This window comes from Monodon monoceros, unplaced genomic scaffold (assembly GCF_005190385.1).
Source record: "Monodon monoceros isolate NGI ecotype Baffin Bay Population unplaced genomic scaffold, NGI_Narwhal_1 Super_Scaffold_6, whole genome shotgun sequence".
In the NCBI taxonomy this organism is placed as follows: Eukaryota; Metazoa; Chordata; class Mammalia; order Artiodactyla; family Monodontidae; genus Monodon; species Monodon monoceros.
In genome coordinates, this window is record NW_021703783.1 from 92,219,140 (window position 1) to 92,242,552 (window position 23,413).

At 52.4% G+C, this 23,413-nt stretch overlaps 1 protein-coding gene across 1 annotated transcript in view; it reads left to right on the forward strand.

Annotated features, from left to right (window-relative positions):
- Positions 1-7,274: 7,274 nt before the first annotated feature.
- The window catches only part of FAM83F (family with sequence similarity 83 member F), a 28,517-nt gene continuing 12,378 nt past the window's right edge, over positions 7,275-23,413 (forward strand). Inside the window, exon 1 of the mRNA XM_029206095.1 lies at positions 7,275-7,763. Within this exon, the coding sequence (XP_029061928.1) occupies positions 7,275-7,763 (489 nt within the window). The remainder of the gene's footprint in view (positions 7,764-23,413) is intronic.

Below are 23,413 nucleotides of genomic sequence, written 5' to 3' on the forward strand. Positions count from 1 at the left end.
TAGATCAGCTATACATATACATATATCCCCATATCTCCTCCCTCTTACGTCTCCCTCCCACCCTCCCTATCCCTCCCCTCTAGATGGTCACAAAGCACCGAGCTGATCTCCCTTGTGCTATGTGGCTGCTTCCCATTAGCTATCTGTTTTACTTACCCATTTTTAAGAAGGAATTCCTGGTCAGTTTGAAATAAAACGATAGTGGAAAAGGGGGAAACTGGGGTGAAAGTCCAGTGTTTAGGGTATAATGCCTGGGAACGCCACACTGAATAATACAGTCCTGACCTCCAGGAACCTACCGCCTGCTGGGGGAGACAGGCCATCAGCACAGAGCTTGAGTGCTAAACAGGGGCTGAGCGTGAAGTGAGGGGCCCTAACCCAGACCCAGAGGGCCAGGAGAGATGCTGTGGAGGAACTGACCAGGCTGAAGACAAAGGATTCAGAACAGTAGCACATGGACTGAACAGAAAAGCATTTCGGCAGCAGGAAGTCCCCACGCAAAGCCATGACATATTGAGGAAGGGGGAGAAGAAAACTAACAGGTTTGGATCGTAAATGGCCACAAGGTGCTTGACTTGTAGCGTAAGGATAAGGAAGAGTTTTGTGCAGGGAAATGACATAATATATTTGCATTTTAGAAAGGATTGGGGGGGAGAAGATAGATTTGGGAAGACCAGTTAGTGTTACCGAACCCAGGTCCGGCTGCTCCCCGCTCAAAAGACAATAAAGAGAACAGTTTGGTGGAAAGAAAGTTTGCTTTATTTTGGATGCGGGCAACCGGGGATGGGTGGGGTGGGTGGGTGTGGACGTCTGTCCAAAGGCCGACGCCCCGCCCCCAACAATCGGGGGCAAGAGCTTTTATAGACAGAGGGAGGGGCCTACATGCAGAAACAATACAGTCAGCTCTGACAGCCATCTTGAAATTGGTCGTCGGCGGTCTGATCAGCGTCATCTCAATTGTTTTAGGTACAGTTAATCTTCAGCTCCAGGTTCGCTTTGGCCTCCATTTCTTTGAGGCCGATTCTCGGAATTGTGGCAGCTTATGTCGTGGCTACAGTCTGGTCGTCATGTAGTTCACTTCTTCCACCTGGTGGGAGTTTAAGTATCTATAAGACAGCTCGCAGGACATGGCTCAGAATATTGTCTACAGCACTTGAGGAGGAACAAAACGTCCTTGACTATATGACTAAGCGATTATTTGGTCTCCTTTGACGGTTTTCCTTTGTTTCTGCATTTTCTCTCTTCTCTGATTAAACTTATTCTTTGGCTAAAGGTTTTCCACAGACGAAAGGCAGGCTAGGACATAGTGGTGGCAGGGGCAAGGACCATAGGGTCCTGCTCTGTTTCGTTAGGAGGCTCTCGTAACAATGCTTGGGATGGGGGGAGCGGCAACAGGGATGGAGTGAAAAGGGCTGATGGGAGACATCACAGAGGAGCCTCATCTGGCCTGGTGGCTGTGAGATGGGGGAAGAGTCCAAACGCATTCATGTGTCCCACTAGGGCCACCAGGCAGGTAGTGGTGTCATTCTGGAGGAGAGGGACCCAGAAGGACATGTAGTGGGAGCAGGTAGAGGAGGAGAGGGTGAGGGATTCCTTTGAGACACGCTGCCTCAGAGGTGCCTGTGGGGCGTCTGAGCAGAGATGGCCAGCAGGCAGCCTGATCAACTGGTATGGAGCAGAGGAGAAAGTCCTGGGGCTGAGAGAGGACTGGGAGAGTCCTTCGAGCCCTAGGGAGGTGGGAGCACCCACGGAGCGTGTGAGGTCTAAACAACGAGGAGGCCAAGGCCGAGCGCTGAGGGACGCCAACGTTGAAGGGATGGACAAAAGAGGCGGAGGAGGTGTGGTGGGAGGTGCAGAGAGATCAGGGAGTCGGGGTGTCGGGAAGCAAGGGCAGCTGTGAAGCGGCGGGGAGAGGAGCCTATAGGCTTCCAAAGTTGCAGATACAACCAAGTCCCCAGGTCTGGAGGTCGGGGAGGGCAGGTACTTGCCTAGTCCAAAATCAGCGTGCAATAAATCACTCCTGAACGAACAGATGAAAGCCCGAGATATGTCGTGAATGGCAGGGGAGAAGCCTCGGTGTGTTCACTTCTCTGGGTTGCAGAGTGGGTCAGAGGTGAAGGCCGCTCAGCTAGTTCAGTACCAGGATCTACACCCCTCCTCCACGGCCGCAGCTATAATCACCTCCTCTTCCTCTCTCATCCTCTCCAGGAATAGGCAGCAAAGCACGAATCTCATAGAGGCGTGAGAAAGCCCCCAAAGTTTTATAACAGGTCTTCATGACACAAATTGCCGCAGAGGGAAAAAGAGTCAGCCCTAAGAAGCTTATCTTAGAATATATCATGACTCGAATTACACAGGAGGACCTAGGTAAATAGATGCAAACAGGGATGAACGCAGCTACAATGACGGTAAACTCCAAGGGGTCAGATCTCAGCTGCACACCCGGCCGGCAGTGAGCGCTGGGTGAGGGGAAGGCAAGTGACAGTCAAGAGCCCAGGCAGAGGGGGAGGTGTCTTCCGGAGGAGAAGGAGGCCTGAGGGGAACTGGAGGAGGAGGCACAATTTCTCAGGAAGGCCCAGTCACCTTGGGCAAGGTGGCTTCCGAAGCTGGAAGAAATGCAACCGTGATGGGCCCCCCAGCTCAGGGAAACACCAGATCCAGGACTTGAGGGACCAGGAGAGGACCAGAGGCTTTCCTAGGGAGTCACCACCACATGGGATGCCCACAGACACAAGGTAAATTGGGCCTGTGTCTAAAAGAAATCAGTTTCTGGGCCGGTAAGGTTTTTAAAAACTCTCACTAATAATGCACAGGGGATCAGGCCTCAGGGATGTGTGTCCCAGCACCTCCACTGGCTGATAACCTTGAAGAGGCTGTCTCACCTCGCAGGGCCTCAACATGTCCATCTGCAGGACCTTACATAGTCCCTTTCACAACCTACTTCCAAAGATTGGGGGGACCAAATTAGATAAGTGTACGTGACAGTGCATCCATAGCCTATAACCTCTCTGTGAATGCCACTGTGTCACTCGTCACCCTGCCTTGTAAAGAAGGCTGTGGGTATCTGACTCCCAGCTAAACCAAGGGAGCCACCAGAGCAGCTAACGATCACGTCTGATTCCTCTTTTTTATTCTCAGTGGCAAGCATGTTATCTAGTACACGTCAACTGCTCAAAAAAGTTGGCTGAATAGATAAGTCATTGGTATGTAAAGGGAACTATCATGAAAAGACCACTGTGTGTTTCATAGCAGTTAGATCTAGGAAAGCTCTTTTCCACTGTGAACTGTGACTAAAATAGTCTACTCTGATTCTAACCTTCTGTCCTATTCTAACTTGTGTCACATAATATTTGTGTTCTTGAGAGCAAAATCCTTATCACAGTCATTCACTTCAATGTAAGCTCCACATGGGCAAGAACTTGGTTTTGTTCAGAGCTGTACCTCAGCACCTAGAGCAGGGCCTTGTGCTTGTTACAACTCAATACGGATTTGGTAAATGAATGAGTGGCTTCTGACCCTCAGCACAATGCTAGGCATTCAGCAAATGTTTGTTGAATGGATAAATTATTAAACAAGGGGGATTCTGTTTCTTTCTAATGTCCCTTTCTAGCATTATCAACCGAGGCAGTATAGCAAGGTGGGCAGGCAGGCAAGCCCTGGAGTCAGATGGTCTGAGTTTGAATCCTGGCTCTTCTACTTAGCAGCTGGGTGACCTAGAGTGAGCCACTGAACCTCTCTGTGTTTCAGTTTTCTCACCTGCAAAATGAGGATAATAATAATTTTTCTAATAGGATTATATTAATTTATTTGAAAGATACATATTTTGCACAGTGTCTGGCACATAGTAATTGCTATTTTTTTATGACCATATCAGTCTCTTAATAATCTTCAATGGCTCCCCTAGCTACGGAATAAGATTTAAAGTCAAGGTCCCTAGGGACTTCCCTGGTGGTCCAGTGGTTAAGACGCTGCGCTTCCACCGCAGGGCGCTTGGGTTCAGTTCCTGGTCAGTGAACTAAGATCCCACATACCGTGTGACGCAGCCAAAAAATAAAATAAAATCACGGTCCCCACAATTTGGACTCCAGGTCCCTCTCTTTCCAGTCCCATCTTCCCACACTTTTTTTTTTTTTTTTTTTTGTGGTACGCGGGCCTCTCACTGTTGTGGCCTCTCCCGTTGCGGAGCACAGGCTCTGGACGCGCAGGCTCAGCGGTCGTGGCTCACGTGCCCAGCCGCTCCGCGGCATGTGGGATCTTCCCGGACCAGGGCACGAACTCGTGTCTCCTGTATCGGCAGGCGGACTCTCAACCACTGCGCCACCAGGGAAGCCCCATCTTCCCACACTTTAACACTAAGTACTCTTTACAGGCTACTACGCTGTACCAGGCACTCCACGAAGTGGTGTATATCCATTAATTTGTTTCCCTTTTTGCACAGCTCTATTAGGTAGGACTTATTATTGCCCATATGTCACTAATGATGTGGCCAAGGCTCTCTGACATGAAAGTTCATGCTCTTATTCACTGGCTTCTGAAATCCTTGCTATGCCGATTGGTCTATGGACCATCATTTACGATCATTACCTGGGAGCTTCCTAGAAATGCAGACTCTTGGGCCTCACCTCAGACCAAGTGAATCAGAATCTGCATTTTAGCAAGACCCCCCCAGGGGACTACTGGGCACAGTAAAGTTTTAGAAGTACTGTTGTAAACTACTTTCCATCAGTCAGACACAACTGCTAATTAAATCAAATATGTGATCTTATTTAATCCCTACAACAATCTGGAAGGTCACAGGGTGGCGGGGTGGTCAGCATTGTTATCCCATTTTGTAGATGAGGGTACTTAAGGCTCTGAGGGTTGAGTATCTTGAGCTGAACCCACGTGTGCCTTATGCCAGCATGATGTTCTGACCACACCCAATCCCAACTTCCTCTGCCTGGAATGTCTTCACTCCCTCTCTCCCCCTTGACTTCTTCTCCTCCTTTTAGGCTCCACTTAAGACCCCTTCCTGCTAGGTGAAGACCTTCTTATCTACATCCCACTAGTCAGATTAATTTCTTCTTCCCTCAAAGTGCCCACAGCTCCTTGCACCTACCCTTTTCTTGGCCCTAATTCATTCTTTTTTAAAGAAATCGTACTAAGTACATACTGTGTGCCAGGCACATAGTAGGCATTGAGTAAATGTTTACTCCCAATGCATTGCTGATTGAGTTTATTAAAAGCATTTTCATCACACCTGTGTTATTCTCCTGTGTGTTTGTTTTTCTATTCCTCCCACTGCTCTGAGCTCCTCTGTATACTCAGGGCTTAGAGTTTGGCATCCTATAGGGCATCAAGTCATCGGAAAACAAACTAAATGCTCTCCCATCTAAAGATGAAATTTGTCTATACTTAGAGTGTTACTAGGAGTGAGGCCTTCCAATTCCCAAGAATAGCAGAGGACACAAGTGAGATGATGGATGTAAGGCCAACTGGCCCGAGGCAGGGGAACACAATCAGATTCACAGGTTGCATCAGACTGAAATTCTCCGGACCACCCAGTTCCAGAAACTGCCCTGGAGACATTCCGGACCACCCAGTTCCAGAAACTGACCTGGGCACTTGGAACCCGGCCCAGCCTTCCCGTCTTTCGAGGGGCGGGACTAACGGTTCCCCAGGATACCCGAAAAGACCACCAAATAAGGAATCCTCTGCGCCCTCCCAGATTCACCACACCCCTTTCCCTTCTTCCCCTATAAAATCTTGCCCAACCCTCGCCCGGGTGCGACTTCTCTGGCCCCTCTCTCTCAGACCAGTGAACCTCGCCCGGGAGCGCTCCCTAATAAAGCTCACTTGAAGCTTTCCTCTGTTTCGCGGTGCCGTTAGAACGGACACCTCTCTGCTCACCATCCCGGACCTGACACCGGATGCCAGAATTGACAACTGTCACAAAATTTGCAGATACTTGAAAATCTAACCCTCATTTTTCCAGGTCATCAAAGGAAGACCCAGAAATATTAGGTGATCTTAGAAGTCCCCAGGGTTAAAACCATGTCCCCAGTAACCTTCTGTCATTTCACAAGAGAAGTAGAAAGGGCAAAGGTGGCCGTGGTGCAGAGCAAAGATCTCCCAGACACAGAGAACCTAATAGTTCCCTGTGTTGCGTCTCCTTTACAGGGAGACCTGGGCAAACCACATGTTTCTAGGGGGTTGAATTAGTTTCTAAAGCTCCTTCCAGCTCTAAGATGCTGTGCTATAAAATGAGAGAAATGTGAACCTTTGGTTGCTATGATCTGAAAATATTTTGAATGTGGAGAATCAAATAGTACAGCAGTGCATGAACAAAATAATATGTTAATGACTAAGAAGATTGTACTTGATCCAATGGGAAACAGCAGAGCTGCTGGTGGTGGTGGTGTGTGTGTGTGTGTGTGTGTGTGTGTGTGTGTGTCTTCCTCCCTTGAGCTCAAACATATATTTTAAATCACTAATATAGTAATCAGGCCTCTGGCAGCCTATCTTGCCCACACACACACACACACACACACACACACAAACCACTTCAAATTAAAATGGGGGGGAAAAATTCCACTGCCCCTGCTTACATCCTTGCTGTATCTGGGTGGCTTTTTTTTTTTTTTTTTAAGAAATTTTTGTCCTGGTAAAAGTGTTGCATTGACAGCCCCTGGAGGGGCCTCTGATCTCAGACTGGGACACGTGGATGTGGGCCAGGAGCTGGGGGTTTTATTAGCATTTCGCTTTTGCACACCAACCGCCCCTGCTAGGCCGTCACAATCTGGCCTAGCAGAGGGCCCCCGGACCCCCAACCGAGGAGTGGTCAGATCGGCCACCCCAGAAGCACTCTGGCCAGACCATGTGCTCGGGGCCCTAACAGCGGGGAAAATGGACGCGCTGGGACGTGTCTGGCCGCCCGGCAACAGGAAGGGTTAGGTCCCCAACCTTTCCCCCACCGAAGGGTCGGGGCCAGGAGACGAAAGCGGGCCAGAGGCCGCACGTGGGTCTAACTACCGCCCGGCTCCAAGCTCTGGCCCACTCCGGGGCTCCCGCCCCGGGCTGGGCCACGCAGGCCTAGGCGTCGTCGCGTCCCCAGCCGAGCCCCCGAGGCCGTCTGCGCCGCTCGCGCCCCGCAGAGGCGGAGGCGCAGCTGCCCCTCCCCGCCCGACGGCCGCGCCCGCGCCGATTGGCCGCCCTCTCGTCCAGGTGGGGCGCCCCGCCCCTCGGCGGCTCCAGGTGCGGCGGTTGGGTCGGGGCCGGGCCGGGGTCGGGGCGCCATGGCCGAGTCCCAGCTCGGCTGCCTGGACGAGGCGCACGTGAACGAGAGGGTGACCGCGGCGCAGGCAGCCTTCTACTACTGCGAGCGGCGGCGGGCCGCGCTCGAGGCGCTGCTGGGCGGCGGCGAGCAGGCCTACCGCGAGCGGGTCAAGGAGGAGCAGCTGCGGGACTTCCTCTCCAGCCAGGAGCGTCAGGCCCTCGGCGCCGCCTGGAGCCCCTACGAAGTCGCCGCCGCCGCCGCCGCCGCCGCCGCCCGGGGCAAGAGCGAGGCCGAGACCCCGACGCAGGCCGCGGCCGAGTCCGGCGAGTCCCTGGCCTACTGGCCCGACCGCTCCGACACCGAGGTGCCCCCGCTGGAGCTGGGCTGGACCGAAGCAGCCTTCTACCGCGGCGTGAGCCGCGTCAGCCTCTTCACTCACCCTCCTAAGGAGGAGAAGGCGCCCCACCTGAAGCAAGTGGTCCGGCAGATGATCCAACAGGCCCAGAAGGTAGGCCACGCCCCCACGCCTGGCCCCTTGGACCAGGCGCCACCTCCGAGGCAAGGCCTGGGCCTGGCCGCCCTTTCCACCCTCTGGAAAATGGGCCCAGAACCCTCCCTTCCGACGTGGGGCTGGTGAGTCCTCTGGAGAGCGTGGATGTGAACGTGTTTGGCAAATTACAAGGTGTTGGGACAGTTGCTTGTCGTCACCATTACAGTGTCCAGAGGCGCTGGTTTTCCTCTGCTCTGTGCTTCTGTTTCCCTGTCTGGTTTCTCTCCCTAGGGAAGAGTGTGGGCTGTGGAGTCCTTTGGTAAAATGGGCCACTCAAAGGTCTTGATAATAACCTATGTGCTGCTCAGGGATTTACAAAACATATCCCTGGCCATTTTCTGATTTGATCCTCAGGCAACCCCAGGAAGTGTGGTGTGGCCTCCCACCCCAAGCCACGCTGCTCTTAGAAGGTCCCCCAGAGTCGAGGCTGGCCTGGCCCCTGGCCCCTGACATTCACTCCGGCTCTGGGCCCAGTGCTAGAGCTCACGCAGTCTAGGATGAATTAAGGAATGTATTTTGAGCACCTACTACGTACCTGACTCTATGCTGGGTGCTTTGACAAGGCAGATCCCTGGACTTAGCAGGTCAAGAAGAAGCTCCCACTTACGGCGTCTACTCTACCTGGGGATTGAAAGGAGGTGATGTTTCCAGAGTGGCTGGTATTCTAATACTGGTGGGGCCAGTAGTTCGTAGGGCAGGAGGAGGATTTACTGTGTGCCCTTGGGTAGGGATACCTGGGTAGGGCTTCCAGATAAAATATAAGATGTCCTGTTAAGTTTGAATTCCAGATAAACAACAAGAAAAAATTTAGTATTATTCAGTATGACCCAAATATTGCATTGGGACATACTGATGCTAAAAAGTCATTCACTGTTTCTGTGAAATTCAAAGTTAATGGGGACATTCTGTATTTTTATTTGCTAAGTCTGGTTCCCCTACATTGAGATTTGTTAAGAAACATCAGCAGCCTTCGGTGCCCAGTTCAAAATATACAGCAGGAGTGGCTTGGGTTCACCATTCTGATTCAACTCAGTAACTGTGGTTGGAGCCCTTTTATCCCTGAACGAGCCTAGAAAGACTGGTGGTGGGCCTCCTCTTCCTGGAAGGCGCAATGCAGGTAGTTGGCTAGATTGGCTGCCAGAAGGAAGGGTTAACTTTTCCCTGTCCATGTTTCCACCCTCCCTCTCTAAAGAATTCCAGCTTGTCTACCTGAGCGTTCTTTGTATATTGCATTCTGCAAAAGAGAAAGACAAGTTTGGACAGAGGAGGAGAAAGGACTGGGTGACAGTACTGTGCAGCAGGGTGCAGCTGGGGTCGGGGGTCAGGGCTCACGCTGTAATACTAGCAAACCTTGATTTATGCATCCTTAATATGTGCCAGCCACTGTGCTAATGATTTACCTGCATTTTTTATTTTGCTTTTCACAACTACGGAGTAAGATGGGTATTTTCCTTATGTTTGGATTCAGAACAGTTAAGTCACTTGCTGAGCCAGGGTTCAAACACCAAAGTCCTTCTTAACTGCTGTGCTGTCGGTTGATGGTGCAACAGACTAAACCAAGGAGCTGGAATGGAACTAGCCTGGTCACAACCTGGACTGCAGGTTGTGAACCCCTGTTACAAGAAGGGGGAGACAGGGCCCTGCCCACTAGAACTTCTAGTCCCATATGGGATGTCAGGAATCTCCTATGTAGTGGAGTGTTCTTAACTCTCTAAATATTTAACAACAGAAACTTTAACAACTGTGAACCGATCCAATGCATACGTATTAAACCAGTAATTATTTCCTGAGTGCCTACCGTGTGCTGGGCACTAGCCATAGGAGGATATAAGGTGGCCTTTGCCCTCCAAGAGTTAATTCAAGTGCTGGGGGATGTGCTGGAAGGAAAGCAGTTTTTGAGGCTGGATATGCCTAATCTGGGAGGGCTTCCCAAGGAACGTAAATTGCAGAGTTGAAAGGAGAGAGAGAAGGAAACTGGAATGGGCAGTTTCTCCTTAAGAGACTCAGGAGAGAGAGATTTTCGATGTACTTTGCTTAAAGTACAGGCGGAAAAGTGCCTTCAGGGACCCAGAAGTGAGTCCGTGGCCTCTCCCACGCTGGCAGAGAGGGACCAGGGGAGGTTGCTGCTGCTTGGGCTGCTGTGGCCACTGTAACTGCAGGGCGGGGGCAGGGGGGACTGGACTTAAATCAAGACCCTGTGTAGACAAGGAAACGGCTGGTTCTCATTTACAAGGGCAGAGTGAGAGGACCAAATAACTGCGATTTGGAAGAAGAGTGCATTTGGTCATTGGACAAATATTTCGAGGTTTACTATGTGCTAAGCACTTCAGTAGAAAACAGACATATAAAACACACCTCTGCTCTTAAATGGCCTAATAGTCTAATAAACCATCATTTTAATACAGAATGATGGGTGCTTAACAGAGGGTGTGGCAGGAGGGGCACTGACCCAGCCCCTGAACCGGGTTAGGGAAGGACCTTTGATGCTGAGGGCCTGTCTACAAGCGTGTCTGAATGCAGCAAGAAGGGTGGAATTGCACCAAGCATCCACCCATCTTTGCGTCCCAGCTCCCTTCTGACCAGCGGCATCCATTTTTGAGTCTACTGAGTAGGTTTAGAGAGTATTGCCTGTGCTCCAGGAGCAGAGGAAAACCTACTGGCCACCCACCTTGAAGACTGACCCTTGGCCCCTGCATTCCTGAGCCCCACACTCAAGGATACCAACTACCCAGCTCCTCACTGCTTACCACAGTGCCTCCCCCAGCATTTCCTTTGGGCCTCAAAAACCGTGTCAGGCAGAGGGGAGGCCCCTGAGGTCCAGAAGGGTCTAATGATTTGTCTTCAGACCAAGGACAAGGAGAGGACACAGCTTCCCCAGGTCCCTGGTCAGAAGTACCAATGACCCCGTGTAGATATAAACACAACCCAGGAGAGGGTGGCTGCTGGGCTAGGAAGCTTTGATTAACTGGGAGCTGCTGCTCTTTATTCCTGTGGCAGTGAGAGGAACAGGCCCACCTGGTTGGTGGGGGACAGAGGGGCATGGGTAGCAGGCCCAGCCCTACCCCATCTTTGCCTGTCAATGGTTTGTCCCTTTCCTTCAGGGTCTGGCTCAGAGGCTAACCCTTCTTTGGCTGTTTATCACATTTTCAATCCAAAAGTGACTTTTTGTTCTCAGACGTGGCTCCTTGTTTGTGCCACATGTGTGCCTGGCACACAGCTCGATTTAGGAGAGCCCATTTTATCCTGGGGACTAGCAGCTTTGGAAGAGCTAAGACTCCCTCCTACACCTGTCCGTCATCTTTGTAGGGCCCCAGCGGCACAGGCAACCAATGATGTTTGTTTAATTGATTGGAAACTGCCTCCTATTGGCCACCCGCCCCTCTCCATCCATCTAAGGAAGCAAGTGTCTGGAGAGTCCCCAGTTGAACTGCACATTACCGAGGGACCCCTTTAATCCCCATTGTTACAAGCCACCTGGCAGCAGAGAGGAGAATGCTCTAAATTGGGAGGACGGGGGTGCAGAGGGCTTTGGGGAAAGGCTCCAGGGCAGGAGACATGGTTGGCCAGGTTAGCAGCCTTGGTTAGAGGTCTGGGCCGCTGATGGGGGTGAACAGCTGGGTACACATGCCCAGGGGATGTGGCAAAGTCTCAGAGGCTCCAGTTCACTTCACCAGGAGGCTCAGCTTTCGGGTGGCAGCCTTTGCCACTGTCTCACCCTGTTAGCCTCAATTGGCTCTTCCCTCATTCAGATACATCCAGCAAATAGCACGCAGCACCTTCTCTGTACCAGGTGTCTGGACCAGGCACCATGCTGGGCACTGGGTTATTGACATGAAGCAGATTCAAAAAGAAAAAAGAGAGAGAGAGAAGAAACAAAAGAAACAGTTTACATATATATATATATATATATATATATATATACTTACATACCGCTGGTTTGTGAAATCTGAGTCTGACGGTACATTCGTCAGCCACCTCGCAGCCTTGTTGGAGAGCTGGTCCTGCTTCTTGCCTAATACCTTTCCCCGTTCTCCTACCGTTCCATGTCAGAGGCTTTATCTAGAGCTCCTGAGCTCCCTTTGAAAAGCCTGATTCGCTCTGCAGAGCAAGAAAAGGCCTCTCAGGGCAGCCCGTGACCTGTGGGTCCAACACACTGTCTCCCTCGCCTAACTCTTCTTCCCTCCCTGAGTGACCATTCCTCACGGGCGGTTATTTCCAAGGCGCGGAGCGGTTCCAGGGTCGTCCCCTTGAGGCTGGCGGATAATGATGCAGCTGCAGTTCCAGGGACTGAGCACTTCACAGTCCTTCCAGGATCTTGCCTCGGCCTGTCCCAGCATCCCTGCCAAGCCCTTGGCTCTGTGGCTACTGGATTCTGAGTCTCTGTCTTTTATGCTCAGTCACTGATCCTGGGAGCTGGGGTTTCTGGGCAATGGAGACCCAGCTTCACGTCAAGGACAGAGAATAGGCTCTGAAGTTGAAAGGTCTTGATTTCTGTCCTGACCTGGCTACTTACAAACTGTGTTCCTTTGGGGTAAATCACTTCCCTCCCTGGGACTCCTGACCTGCAAAATTGGAGGGCATTACCTAGATTTCTGGATGGTTTTGAAAAATCAGGAAGAAACTGTATGAAAGCAGAGGATACCAAGAAAGTATCGTACAGACATCAGTTGTCCTGGAAAGGTGCTGCCGTCACTCTCCCCTCTTAGAGCCGGGAGGGAAGTGTGGCTGAGCTTCCTCCCAGGACTCGATGCGGGGCTGCCTGCCAGGAGATCAGAGTTAGGACGGTCAGGGGTTGCTTCTCCTCTTCAGGTTGGAGGCCCTGTGCAGGTGCGCTTCCTGTTTCCTCCTCTGGGTGAGAGGAGCAGCTCCAGCTGCCCTCCCCTCCACCCCGACCCCCTCGCACTTCTCAACTGCCTTGATCTGATGTGGCCGTTTGTCAGGGCGGCTCTCATCTGCCAGGGTGGCTCTCGTCTGCAGGGCTGTGGTAACCGAGTACTCAGCCAAGGGTCTTCTCTAGGATCTGCCACGGGCCGAGATGAGACAGGAAGGCACGGAGGCCCCCCGGTCCCTGAATCAGGGGTCCCTGAGGGCGTTCCCCTGCAGAGTCATTCAGAAGGGCCAGCTCCAAGAGCCCGAGGGCAGTCTGGAAGGACTCCTCAAGGACGATAGCTTGCACAAGTAGGCGCTGGGGCATGGGGACACGGGGGTGGGGTGGGTTGAGGTGGGGGACAGGCTGTGTTTCTGTCTTTGGAGAAGAGGGAGGCTGAGGCTTGGTTCCTCTGAAATCTGACACTTTAGGTCCCTGAAACTGAGGATGGGTGTTTCCCAGGGAGTTCAAAAGTAGAAGATGGGGCCTCAGTAAAGGGGTACATTCTTCATGACTTCTTGGTCTCATGGTAGCTTAGCCAGGTTTGCTGGGCAGTGGTCTCAGGAGGCCAGGTCACTGCAGGGGAAGGAGTACACAGTTGGCAGCCGGGAGCTTGGGTGTCTTCATTCTTGCTCTGTCTTTCCTCCTCTACCAGGTGACCTTGGGCAAATCATTTGACCTTGCTAGGCCTCCATCTCTGCATCTGTAAAATGGGGATCATTCTTGTCTCCTTGCTTACTTTCACAAGATTGCTCTGAGACTCCAGTGCAAGACTATATGAGACAGCATTTTGAAAAAGATGACTAATAGATGCAGATAAAAGGGATTTATATTACGAGGGGCTAACATTGTCGAAAGATAGATAGGTGCTCTGCATGTTATTTCCTTTAATTAATTCAATCCTTAGCACCTTGCAAGGGAAATGAGGTTTTCCCAGAGGCTCAGGGAAAGCACAAGGCCGTAGATCTCATAAGAGGCAAGCTGGGACTCCACCCAGGTCTGAATTCAAGGCTTGTGTCCTTCTGCTACACATGCAGTTACTTTTGGGGATTGCCCCTGTGGCCACCGCTTCCATCTGAAATTCCAGAAGCAAAGTATATTTGTTGCCAGCCAGGTTCTGGGAAGCTCACCAACTAGTTCTGGAAACAAACAAGTACAGGACTACTTTGGTGGGAGAGGAGAGGATTCTTTCTGCCTGGTGGCACTGGTGTCACCAGGAAGCTGGATATAGGTAGCTTCCAGGGACGTGTTTGGTTTGGCCATGCCACATGGCTTGTGGGATCTTAGTTCCCCAACCAGTGTCCTCTTGCTGGCCACTTTCTGGCCCTCTGGGACGTGGGCCCTCACTGACAAACTGAGACCTTAATGGGAGACCTGCCGGTAACCCCACGCCGCCCCATCTGTCCAGGTGCACCCCCAGGGTGCTGCCTCACTGCTTCACCTTGGCTAGTGGTCAGGTCCGCCTCCTTTTTCTCACAATGTACAGGGCAGAGCCTGTTCTGGGGCAGGCCTCCAATCTTCTGGGAGAGAGGAGCAGGGCAGAGAACCAACGAGCAGGGCTGGGTCCTGGCTGACCGCCTGCCTCTGCTCCTGACACTGTCTTGACCACACCCCCTCCCAGGCTGAGTCACTCTAGTGATCCCTGCCCCTCCCCCTCCCTCCCACCACACCTCCTACCCCAGGGGCCATGCATGACTGGTCGGCCTTAGCTGGGGCCGCTGCCTTCCCCCGTTTTCTTTTCCTTCTCTGAATTTGTGGAGTCTGTAGACTTGCTAATGATCCCAGAATCTTAGGCCAGGAAAAGAGCCTATGGCTTTTCTAATTAGTGGTCTCTCTGGCCTGAGTTTCTAGTAATCTGTTAGCTCATCCTGGCCCAGCTTGTACGGTGGTCACCCTGTTGGGCCTCTTACAGCACTGGTGGGGCATGTGGGAGGCTCCAGATAAATGCTCTTTCTGTTGTGTTTTCTAGCAGTGAGTCAGCAGGAGGCGGGGTCAGGGACAGGGACCAGGGCTGCTTTCCTTTTTGTGGGTCCTTGAGGACCAACTGTGAGTGTTCTTAACTCCCCCTCCCGGAAGGTTTCCCAGACTGCTTGGAGATTCCCCACTTCTGCTCATTTACTCACCATGTTTCACATGTGCCACATTCCAGAAATATACAGGTGAATAAAATGTGGACGCTGAAAAAGAAAATAAACTGCAGAACAGGTTGGAGGGAGCGGGTCAATAGTGTTGAGTACTTAAATACCAGACCGTGCTAGCCCTTTTAAAATATACTATTTCATTTAACTTTCACAACAGTCCAGCAACTTCCCATTTTACAGATGGTAAGGTCACAGGGCTGGTAAATAGTGGAGCTGGATGGGAACTTGAGATTGAGTCTGAATTCCACTGAGCTCCAGGGGCACAGAGGCCTCCTGGGAATTGACGGCTGAGGCAGCCGGTATGGAAGGGAGGGTGGGCAGAGGGCCGGGGTGTGCAAGGCCGGAGGCCTCAGAGTGCACAGATTCACGCTATTCCCAGCGCCCAGCCCCTCCTGACCACCTTCCCCCGCTCCCCGCACCCTCCACTTGCCTCTCTGGAGAAGCCCTCCCAGGCAGCATCACCTGGCTGTGGCCAGTAAGTTATCCTTGCCGCTTCTCAGAACCTCCCGGGCAAGCTGCCAACTCCAGTTGTCTTGGGTTGATTGATCCATCAAGAAATACCTCGAAGGTACTTCTCGAGTCCTGCCTTACTCCGCCCACAGTGTGTGGTGCTCAGAGCTCCAGGCCAGTAACCCAGAGCAGCAGCTTACCCTAAGGATCATGTGTGTTTCCTCACTGGGTTCTTTTTCTTAGCACCTGATTTATCTTCTTAATTATGTTTAGCTTTAAGCTAATGTTAAAATGAGCTTGCATTCGATAATTTTCACTAATTAACACCAACTTAGTGCAGGGGAAGTCATCCCAGAAGCATGCCATGGGGCAGGGAAAAGCTGGCCTAGGATCTTAAAAAGATATTGCTCTTCTTACTGCCTGGCAGATCACATATGGTTCTTCACGGCTGAATTAGTTGACCTTACTCACATGGGTACAGTCTGTTCTCTGGAGAGCCGGCCCGAGTGTCCTTTGTATCACCCCTTCATCCACCTAGTTTGGGGAATGGGTGTCAAGAGTGCCTCATAAGGATGAGGGGTGGACAGGGAGTGAGCCCCGGTGGTGCACAGCGGAGTCGGGAACAGAGCTGGCACAGAGGCCAAGGGGTCTGGGAGGGGAAGTGGCCTGGCTGGCAGAGTTGGGCTCCAGTGGCTGCCAGTGCAGGAGGGAGCCTGGTGTTTAATGATGTCTAATTAGTGAGCCTGAAACAGTGTAACATGGCCTCAGACAGCTGGGAAGCCTCAGCTGACAAAGCGCAGATGCCCGGCTGGTGGGCTGGGGGCAGCCTGGCCTCGAGGCAGAGGACAAGACCCCAGTGGTCTTGGCTTCTGTCCTCTCGGTGGGCCAGGGCTCTGGTCTAGACTGCTTCCTCAGCCCCCCGAGAGAAGCCCCCTACTGCGGAGGTACTCTTTAGACATTCACTGCGTGTCAGGCCCTGTGCAGGGTGGCATGACAGGTCTCTGCGCGCCCCCCCCCTCCACCATGTGCTCAGAGAGAGACAGGCCTGAGCAGGTGTGCCTTCTGGGAAGGGTACACACTGCCCTGGGGGCTGGGGACCCAGGACGAGAATGGACCTGGGACAGCCTGGGGGAGGGTGAAGCAAGGACCTCAACAGGGAAGGGATGTTCCCATCACCACAGGGAGAAGGTGGTGACAGTGTGAGTTAAGCCACCGGGTGGGAGTTGCTGGGTGTGTTTGGAGAACGCAGAGGAGTTTATTGTCAAGGGAGGGAGTGGGTTGGAAGCACACGGAGGGTCTTTGGCCAGGCTGAACTCAGGCCGAGGGTTTGGGCAGGGAAACGGCACGATTAGGGTTGGGCTATTGGCTCCACCTGCCAAGAGCAGGGGACCGACCCCTAGTCTCCCATCATGCTGACGCTGAGCCCCACCCCCACCCTCCCACCGTGTGCCAGGCACTGTGGAGAGGAAGCACAGTGCCAGATGCTCTCCAGGCGTCACTGCGTCTCTGCATCCTCACTGCGTCTCTGCATCCTCACAAGAACCATGAGTCAGCCTCACTTTACAGGGAGAGTTCCCAGGGGTCAAGTAACACCTGTGGTCTCACCGCCCCTGTGGGACTCCCGACTCCAAGGTCTGTGCTTCACCCACTGCAGGATGCTCCTGGACTTTGGGGATTCAGCTAAATGACTCTGGTGTCCCAGAGGTAGGAGGCTGCAAGGCGGGTGGGGCAGGGCCAGGCAGCGTCCGTGGGTGTTCCCCGGGCAGTCATGCAGGCCTCCTGTCCTGGGCTTTCCTCTCCTCTCTCACCCCAGGAAGCACAGACAGGAAGCTTAAGGTAAAGCTTTCTCGTCCAGTTGTTCACATCCCACCGGGGCAGAAATTGGATGGGGCCTGTTGCAGCCTTGATGACAAAAGAAAGCCTTTGCAGTGTGCCGGGTGAGTTGTCTCCATCCTCCAGCAGCACCTCTCCGCGCTCAGTGGCAGCCGTGCCAACTGGGTCCCGAGCCCACCTGGAGGTGCTCTCCACTCAGGCTGCAGTTTTCTTTCCTTTCTTTCTTTCTTTTTTCTTCTGGCCGCGCCTCATGGCCCCAACCAGGGGTTGAACCCAGGCCCTCGGCAGTGAAAGCTCAGAGTCCTAACCACTGGACCACCAGGGAATTCCCAGGGCTGCAGTTTTCTTAGCGGTGCGTTCCGTGCTCGGTGTGCGGGCACTGATGCCCAGCATCACTCGAGGGACAGTGCATTGTACGAACTTACTTACTCTTCCCTTGATTGAGCTGCCCTTCCCCTCAGTTCAAGTTTTGACCTTCCTGGAAGTGTAGTGTTGCCTGGGCGTTAATCACCATGTGCTGGACCTGCTGGACATGGTATCAGGCAAAGGAAAACATCTCTACCTTGACGTCTGGGGCTGGTGGGCAGCTCTGTGCTGCTGTCTCCCTGGGAGCTGCCTCCGAAGTGAGACCCCTTTGTTCTGGGTTCCATCAGAGGAGAGAAGGGGGTGCCGACGTGGACCCACAGCTCACAGCAGTCCAGGCACTGTGTTCCTTGTGCCGCTGCATTATCTCATTTAAAACTCAGAACAACCCTGAAGGGACCACCTCCCCGTTTTAAAATGAGGAAATGGAGACTTAGATTAAATTACTCACTCAAGGCCCCACAACCAGTGAGACTTTCCGCTTCCAGAGAGTAGATTCTCTTCCCAACGCTGGCCGTCACTCAAAGTGTGATCCTTCCACCACCTGCATTCAGATCACCTGAGGGGGAGGGTGTTGTTAAAATGCGTTTCCAGGGGTCCAGGGGCCGCTGAGTCAGACTCTCTGAGGCTGGGGCCCTAGCGTCCGCACATTCAGCGGGCACGCCCCGCCCCGCCCCGCCCCGCCCCGCCCCGCCCCCCACCAGCTGATCCTCTACAGGCTCGAGTTTGACAGCCACTGCCCTGGAGACCTAGATCGCTCGCTGGGGAAATCAGAGAAGGCGATCCACAGCTGGGGATGTGTGAGCCGGGTGCTGGCTGGCCTGCCCAGAACTGGCTCCCCTGGGCTGCCAGACAGATGGACCTTCTGGGAGGCAGCAGCTGACCAGTTTGCCCAGGTGCTGCCCTTCCTACCCCAAGGCACCTTAGGGCTGGAGGTGTGGGCATTTGGCCCCATTCACCTGGTTTGGTGATAGCCCCTCAAAACCGCACAGCTTTTTCATGGGATTTCGTGGGCATGATCTCATCTGAAACCCCCAACGGCCCTAGGAGGCAGGCAGGGCAGGCATGGGAGGTAAAAGTCAGGCCCCAGGCTTACATGGGTAATCAGTGGGCAAGTGGGGACTGGAGTTGCCCATGTGGGCTCCCCTCCCTCCCTCCCTCCCTCCCAGGAAAAAGTGACCATCTCCAGCACATACCTGCCAGGAGCGTGCCTGGCCTGGGGCCTCTTGCCTTTTCCCCACAGTGGCGCTGAGCGAGACGGGGGTCTTTGTCAGCAGCAGCCACGCCCACCCCGGTGCCTAAGCTCCACGTCAGCAGAGCTGGGGAAACCAGTGACCGAGAGGGTGGTATCGTCCGGCTCTATGGATGTATCCTGGTTTTGTGTGACCAGAAGTGACCTCAGGTCCTAGCCAGAGTAGATGTCCCCAGAGCCTCCCACGACCACATCATCTGGGGGTGACAGCTCTGGACTAGGGTCAGAAGCCTGGGCTTTATTTAATCCCACCTCTGCCAAGACCCAGCTGGGTAACTTAACCTTGGGGCTGGGCTCTAGCTGATACATTTCCTCCCAGCTCTGAGGTTCTGCCCATCTGGAATGTCCTTCAGTGCAGGTGCCGAGTGCAGAGATGCAGCCTGTGCCTGCACTGCAGCCTGGCCCAGGGGCTTTGTAGGGCTGACTTGCAGCCCGTGCTCCACTTGCTGGCTTGCATTCCATCACAGGGAGGACGGGTACCCTTTCATAATCTGCACAGAGGCGCTGGCTGTATGTGCTGGTGGCAGCTCTGCTTCCTGGTCTGATGTTCTTGGCGTGGACTTTGACCCCTTGGTAAAGTACTATCCTCAGTAATGGGCTGGCTGCCCCTTCAAGACCTTGGGTGGGTGGAACAGAGGAAGACCAGACCGGGGACTGGCGCTCAGGTCGTAGTCCCAAAAGGCGCCCACTTCCTTTCCCTTCTCTGTGCCGTTGAGGAAGAGCTTCAACTCTGCCTTCCAGCAGGATGGTCTAACCGGGAGTCTTGCGCAGCATTCTTTTTTTTTTTTTTTTTGTCCCTCCACCAAAATGTCTAGTCATTAATGAAATAAAAGAGTTAACAACAAAGCTACGTCCACAGCCCGCAAATAAAACAGTAGACGTGAAACACCCTCCATGTAGACATTCATTCCACAAACATGGAGAACTGACTTCGTGTTGAGATGTCCCCTGAGGGTGGAGATTCTGAGAGAAGTCAGATGGTCCCTGCCATCCGGGAGCCCACAGCCCAGTAAGGGACAGAGACATTCAGCAGATGTTACAATAAAATGTCAAGGACCTCTGTTATGTACCCGGAACACAACGTGGGCAGGAAGCAGGGAGTGGTGAACAATATTGGGTGGGGAGAAGTTCAGGAAATTCTTACCTGTGTCTTGAAAGATGCGTAGATGTTTCACAGGAGTACAGGAGGGGTAGGAACAGAAGAACTGGAAACTGCCTGGTGTGTGCAGTTGTTCTCAAAAGGGGGTGGGGAGTTGATGCAGTTTTGCCCCCAGGAGATATTTATCGATGTCTATAAACATTTTTCGTTGTCACCAGTGGGGGTGGCGCTGCTGGCATGCTGCTAAGCACCCTGCGATGTACAGGACAGCCCCCCACAGCAAGGAATACTGTCCCTGGATCCCTGGAAGTCCCACAGTGGAGAAACCCTGAGTTAGGGTAACTGCAGGTCATCCTGCACGGCTGAAAACAAGGGGCAGACGTGAGATGGTCCGAGATGAAGCTGGAGAGGAGGAAAGGGGCCATCATAAGGCCCTTCAATGCCAAGTTAAGGAGTTTGGCTGTGGGACCCACCACTTCATCAGTCTGTTGTTTTGGCAGGGTCACTGCTACGGAGAAGGAATTGGAGCACAGAGATGGAGGAGAGACTAGTTAGGAAACTATTCCAGAAGTTCAGTGAGAAATGAGGGGGGCCCGAGCGAGGGCTGCAGTGCAGTAGGAACAGAACGGAGCTGACCCAGAGAAGGCGCACAGAGGAGGACCTGCTGGCGTCGGTGGCCGATTGGATTTGGTTGTGGGGAGGAGGAGGAGGCCAGCAGACTCGGGCTTCTGGCCCGGATGACCTAGAGGATGTTGGCTTTGGAAGGGCCTCCAGGGCAGGCTGGTGAGCATAGCTCTGTGGCGAGGAGACTGGCAGTGCGGTGGCCATCCAGACTGGGTCATCCAAACACACCAGGGGTGTCAGTCCCCAGCTGTCTTTTTTTTTTTAAAATAAATTTATTTACTTATTTAGTTATTTTTGGCTGTGTTGGGTCTTCATTGCTGCACACAGGCTTTCTCTAGTTGCGGCGAGCGGGGGCTACTCTTTGTAGCAGTGCGTGGGCTTCTCATGTCCTGGCTTCTCTTGTAGCGGAGCACGGGCTCTAGCCGTGCGCGCTTCAGTAGTTGCGGCACGTGGGCTCAGTAGTTGTGGCTCGTGGGCTCTAGAGCTCAGGCTCAGTAGTTGTGGTGCACGGGCTTAGTTGCTCCGCTGCATGTGGGATCTTCCCGGGCCAGGGCACGAACCCGTGTCCCTTGCATTGGCAGGTGGATTCTTAACCACTGTGCCACCAGGAAAGCCCCTCCCTGGCTGTCTTGAGTGGAGTTCCTGCGGAGTGCACGGGGAAGGTGGAGTCCTTTTCGTTAATTTCGTTAATCTAATGGTAGTTAAGGAGTCCAGGAAGAGAATCTGAAAAGATGGCAGCTTAATTAAAGGTAAGTGACAGATGGAGGGGAATTCAGAGGTTCCCTAACACACCCCTGTTGCCCCACCCCACCACTGAGGCTGAACATCAAAGGAGGAGATGGTAAGCTAACCAAACACCTGATGAGAAGTGTTACAACATCAGAACTGCTTTGCCAGAGCCTGCGACATCTTCTAAAAACTCCTGCCACCTCAAATTAACCTCTCTCCCCAGGTGCCGCACGTCAGTGGGTAACCAGGTAAAGGAGCCTGCCGGGAGGCCAGGGGATGACTTTTCCCTCCTGATGAAATCCGGCTCCCCGGGTTCTGTGCCTTTGATGTCTCTCTTATAAAACCTGATTTTCCATTTATACTGGGAGCCTTGAAGTTAGATTTGGCCCGTAGGATCACGTGGCACATTAAACACCAGAGCGGAGGGAGTGGGGAGCTGGTTTTCCTGGGCCTGATGCCGTGGATCCTAATGTCAAGCAGGGCCTCAGAGACCAAAGCGGAGGGTAATTATCACCACTCCTCCACAACGAGATTGCGGGAGTCAGCAAGCAATTGATTTTTTCCTACTACAGATATTTCACTGCTTAATTGGTAGTGACACAGATGGCTGGCTCTGACCAGGGCGCCGCAGACCAAGCCTCCCGAAAGCAGGGCCCCTGGGGACATCTCTCCCTCTAGTCTGTGATGCTCTCACAGCACATCCTCTGTCGGGTGGGGGTGAGGGCGAGCAGGCTCCCTGCACTTTCAATTACAAAACAAAAGCAAGAGTGAATCCAGAAGCGCTTTCCTGAGCCAGTGAAGCCCTCCCCAGCGACATACTGAGTGTCAGCTTTGAGCTGGACACTGTGGAGAGTCTGGAAATGAGCAAACAGTAGACTCTGGCCTCAGGCAGCAGTTGGGAGCTATCAGGAGGCCTCTGAGGTGGTGCGAGCTGTGTTCTGCTGGAATGAAGCCTAAAGTGGATTGTTAAAACCCTCCGTGATCCAGCCCCACCCCGTTGTCCAGCCCCACCTCGTTGTCCTTACGCTACATCTACCCTGAACTGTTCCAGGCCAATTGTTTTTTGTTTGTTTGTCTGTTTGTTTTGGACCTCAAGTGCAGAGCTGATTGTGAGCCTCAGTTCATGGTCCGCTGCCATCGTCAATCCAGGGAAGGCCCCTCTTATTTTACTCTGTCCTTCCCTCCCGTCCCTTTCTCCTTCCATAGGCAGCCACCCTCCTATATTCAGTGTATGTCCTTGGACATGTCCATATCCTTGAAAAACGTGCAGGGTTATTTTGTGTAGTGTGTTTTTATTTACATAAATGGTATTAGGCTATAGATCTCTATCTCTAACATTCATCTTAAAAAGAACTACCCAGGTTCTGCACATGGAACTCGTTCATTGTTTCTGTCTGCTGCAGAGCACTCTGTCCTGAGCATCCCTCACATTCTCCACATCCATTCTGCTAGAGATGGACATCCAAGTTGCTGCCAACTCCTTGCTATCCCGAAGAAAGCTACAGTGAATGTCTTTGTTCCTGCCCCCTTATAGACCTGTGCGAAGATCCAAGAGGTTCCCTGGGTGTGTGGCCAAGAGTAGCATTGCTGGCTTCCAGGCATGCACAACCTTAAATCCACGGAGCTCTGCCCCTTGCCCTAAGAAATAGCTGTACCAGTGCTCCCTCCCACCCTCAGTGAATGAGGGTTCCCCTTTCCTCGCACGCCAACATTTAGGACGATCCAACTTTCTAGTTTTTAGTTCATGTTATAGTTGTAAAGTGGTGTCTCTCTTATCTCATTGCTTTTTTAAAATTTATTTTAAATTTTTTATACAATTTTTAAAGGTTACACTTCATGTGCAGTTATTACTGTCTCTTTGCTTTAATTTGAATCTTTCTGCTTACTAATGAGGTCTGCTTCTCTTTACATACTTATTAGCCATTCAGGTATCTCCTCTAGGAATTGCCTATTCATATCCTTTGCCCATTATTCTAATTAGTTTTCTGTCTTTTTCTTGCTGATGTGCAGGCATCTCTTGTGTATTATTAGTTCCTTTTGGTTGTAGACATTGCAGATATCATCTCCCTGTCAGTTATCTTTGTTGACATCTTTCTTTGAACAGAAAATCCCTAATTTGCCAAATGCCTCATTTAAAATTTTATTTGTCTTATGATTCATGCTTTTGGAATCTTAAGAAATCCTATCTTACCTATGCCATGAAGATATTTTCCTATATTTCATGAATTCCTTTATTAGTTGTATCTTCTG